We start from the raw sequence: 3223 nt of genomic DNA, 5'->3' as shown, positions 1-3223 counted from the left end.
GGTTTAGCTGTTTGGGCAGTTTGAACAAAACCAAAACCATGAATGTTTGTCTGGTTACAGACAGATGAATTCAATGTTGATACTGGGAAGAGGGGTTGTGTATCAGCATTAAGTTGTGGAACCTGGTTAGTACCAACAGGCAAAACAGGTTGACAGTACGAGTTTTCCGAATCACGAAAAAATGATCCCTGCGACCCACATCCTTATCATGTCTGATAGGTCCAAAGGACTCAATGTCATTATAATTTGGCTTAGCACTAATGAAGTACAGTAAACTCTCGTTAGTACGCCCCCGCTTAGAACGACTTCCCGCATATATCGACGTTTTTTTCCGGTCCCTGGGACCAATATGCTTTTAATATTAAAATCTATCCGCTTATAGCGCCCCCGCTTATAACGACTTCCCGCTTATTTCGACGTTTTTCTAGAGTCCCCACAGGAAAAATCCCGTATATTGCGTCCGTATATTGCGTCGCTAGTAAACTTTTGTATCTTCGCGTTAAAACATGAGTTCTGTTACCGGAAGGCAACCAGTTCGACTACTTTATTCCGACCCGTGAAGTACGCCTCTTTGTCCCTGTTCGCATTCGTTATCTCGGAATTCCAAGAATTTCTCACCCCCTCCCCCTCACCTAAGGAAAAGGTCCACCTTGTAAAAAGTCAAAAAATCATTGATGGGGAGCTCTCAGATCAAGTAAGTATGCTCTGCGAAAATACTCCATTTTATCTTAAATCGCCTCCAATGTTGACCATTTTTAAATGAGGCCTTCTAGTAGTATGGTTAAATAATTTTTCACATCAGTTGAAAGATTAAAAGAAATTCAGAAAAAATACAAGCTGGGAAAGTTTGACAAATTCTCGTAGAAAAGCATTGCGCGCCCCATTTGCCTGTGCCGATACGAAAGAGCGAGGAATGGCAGGAAAAGGCAACCCGGATTCGTTTGATCTTCGCCGCCGCGTCATCTCCCCTCGATTCTAGCTCCATGACAGGAAACAGGCTGGCGCATCAGCCATTCTGGTTCCAAAGGGTTGTAAGGAAATTTGAATTCGCCAAAAGAGCGGTGCTTTTATTGGTGCCAAGAGAGCGATAACTACGCCATCTACGCTACGTGCTGTGAGGGTCCATTCGGTTACTTGTTCACACGTTAAGAAATGGCTAAAAGAAAAGCTCTTAGTTTCGATGAGAAATTAAAAATTATACAGCAGTATGATGAGAAAAAAGGAGTTACGAATAAGCAGCAATTTGCAAATGAAATAGGAATACCTGTATCTACATTAAAAACTTTATTAAAAAAACGGGAAGAAATTGAATCCAGCGCCTTTTCAGGCATCAGTAAAAGACGGAGGGTACGTAAAGGCAAAAATGAGGATTTAGAAGAAGTGCTGTACCAATGGTTCCAGCAAGCTCGAGGAAATAACTTGCCGATCAATGGACCCATTATGACGGAAAAAGCCAACGAAATAGCCAAAGGCTTGGGCATAAATGATTTCTCTGGATCAGCTGGTTGGCTGGATCGATTTCGAAAAAGATATGGCATTAAATATCGTCAAATTAGTGGTGAAGCCGAAGCCGTAGACGACGACAGCATTGCTCCCTGGATAGAAAATCTCCTCCCTAATCTACTAAAAGACTATGCACCTGAGGACGTATATAACGCTGATGAATTTGGATTATTTTTTAAATTAATGCCAGACAAATCCTTAGTTTTAAAAGATGAAAAGTGCCACGGAGGTAAGCTAAGTAAAGACAGACTGACTGTATTAGCATGTTCTAATTGGACTGGATCTGACAAGTTGAAGCTGATGGTGATTGGAAAATCTAAGTCACCACGGTGTTTTAAAAATGTGCGAACTTTCCCGTGCAACTACAAAGCACAGAATAGAGCCTGGATGACTGGGTGTTTGTTTACTGAATGGGTGCAACAGTTGGACCGAAAATTCGGTAAAGGAAAGAGGAAAGTCCTTCTGTTTGTGGACAACTGTCCCGCTCATCCCAAAGGAATCCCCCTCAAAAACATCAAGCTCGAGTATTTCCCCCCCAACTCTACCAGCAAGCTTCAGCCATTAGATCAAGGAGTCATTAAAGTTTTGAAGCAGAAATACCGTAAAAAGCTGGTACAGCGTTACTTACGTGAAATTGAATCAGGAGAGGACTCTTCCTGTAAAATAAATGTGTTGGATGCTATCCATTATGTTTCGGCTGCGTGGGATGAGATCGCGCCAGATGTGATAAGAAATTGCTTTCGAAAAGCGCATTTTGAGAGCAAATCTAATGAAAATGACCTGAATGTTGCGGATTTTCTGGACATCGAATTTGAGGAACAGTATCCTGGATATTGTTCAGTTGATGATGATTTGCCTATCACGGAAACTCTAGAAATTCAGGATATGATTGACATGGCGAAAGGTAAGTAAGTTAACTTATTAAATTTTTTCCTTTTTAAAGTTCACCCTTACTTCAGTTTAGTATTTATTTTACTTTCTCATTTAAAGATGGAGAATTCGAGGTTGATAATGAGGAAGAGGAAGAAGATGAACCTCCCCAACTTCCCTCTTTTATTAGCGCCTGCGATTCCGTAAGCGTTTTGCGGCAGGCGCTCTCTTCTACCGAAAACTCGGAAGCGATGCTGAGAGAACTTAACAGGATTGAAAGTTTTATAATAAGAAATTTTAGGAAACCAACTTCTTATGATGGAGGAAAGCAACTCCTTATGGAGAATTTTCTTACAAAAAAATAATAGCATAGATGTAACTAAGATGTAATAAAGTTGTAGAGGTTAAAATGCATACGCGTTTCTTTTGCTTTTAGACTGTTATTTTTATTTCAGCGATTAAAAACGAGTCATCAGATTTTTGTAAGGTATGTTTTTTTTTCCTGTTATCTTCCAAAACGGCATTTTAAAGAGTTCTGCTTATAACGTCGTCCCGCTTAATACGACGTTTTTCAGAATCCCCGTCAACGGCGTACTAACGAGAGTTTACTGTAGTTCTGATAATTATTATTGTTGTGAGGTTGGTTTTGTTATTGCGAATGCTGAAACTGGGGTCGGTGGTTATCCCAATTATATGAATTCCATGCCCTGTTGTTTCTAGAATTTAAACCATTTCCTCTGATGCTTTCAAAGGTTCTGTAATTTTGACGGACGAGTGGCATAGCGGGAGAGGTGTAAAAAGAAAAGAGATCCGTAATGGACGGAAGGCACCTTGAGTATCTTTTTATTTG

General features: G+C 40.4%; 1 protein-coding gene across 1 annotated transcript; it reads left to right on the top strand.

The window, feature by feature from the left end:
• Positions 1-842: 842 nt before the first annotated feature.
• On the top strand, positions 843-2760 carry LOC129230025 (tigger transposable element-derived protein 4-like). Its single transcript, XM_054864410.1, has 2 exons — positions 843-2407; positions 2494-2760. Exons 1-2 carry the CDS (start codon positions 1153-1155, stop codon positions 2736-2738), a joined length of 1500 nt encoding a protein of 499 aa, XP_054720385.1. The 5' UTR covers positions 843-1152; the 3' UTR covers positions 2739-2760.
• Positions 2761-3223: the final 463 nt, after the last annotated feature.

This window comes from Uloborus diversus, chromosome 9 (assembly GCF_026930045.1).
Source record: "Uloborus diversus isolate 005 chromosome 9, Udiv.v.3.1, whole genome shotgun sequence".
Lineage (NCBI taxonomy): Eukaryota > Metazoa > Arthropoda > Arachnida > Araneae > Uloboridae > Uloborus > Uloborus diversus.
Note: the sequence above shows the minus strand (reverse complement) of the source record. Positions and strands in the feature narration are given on the sequence as shown.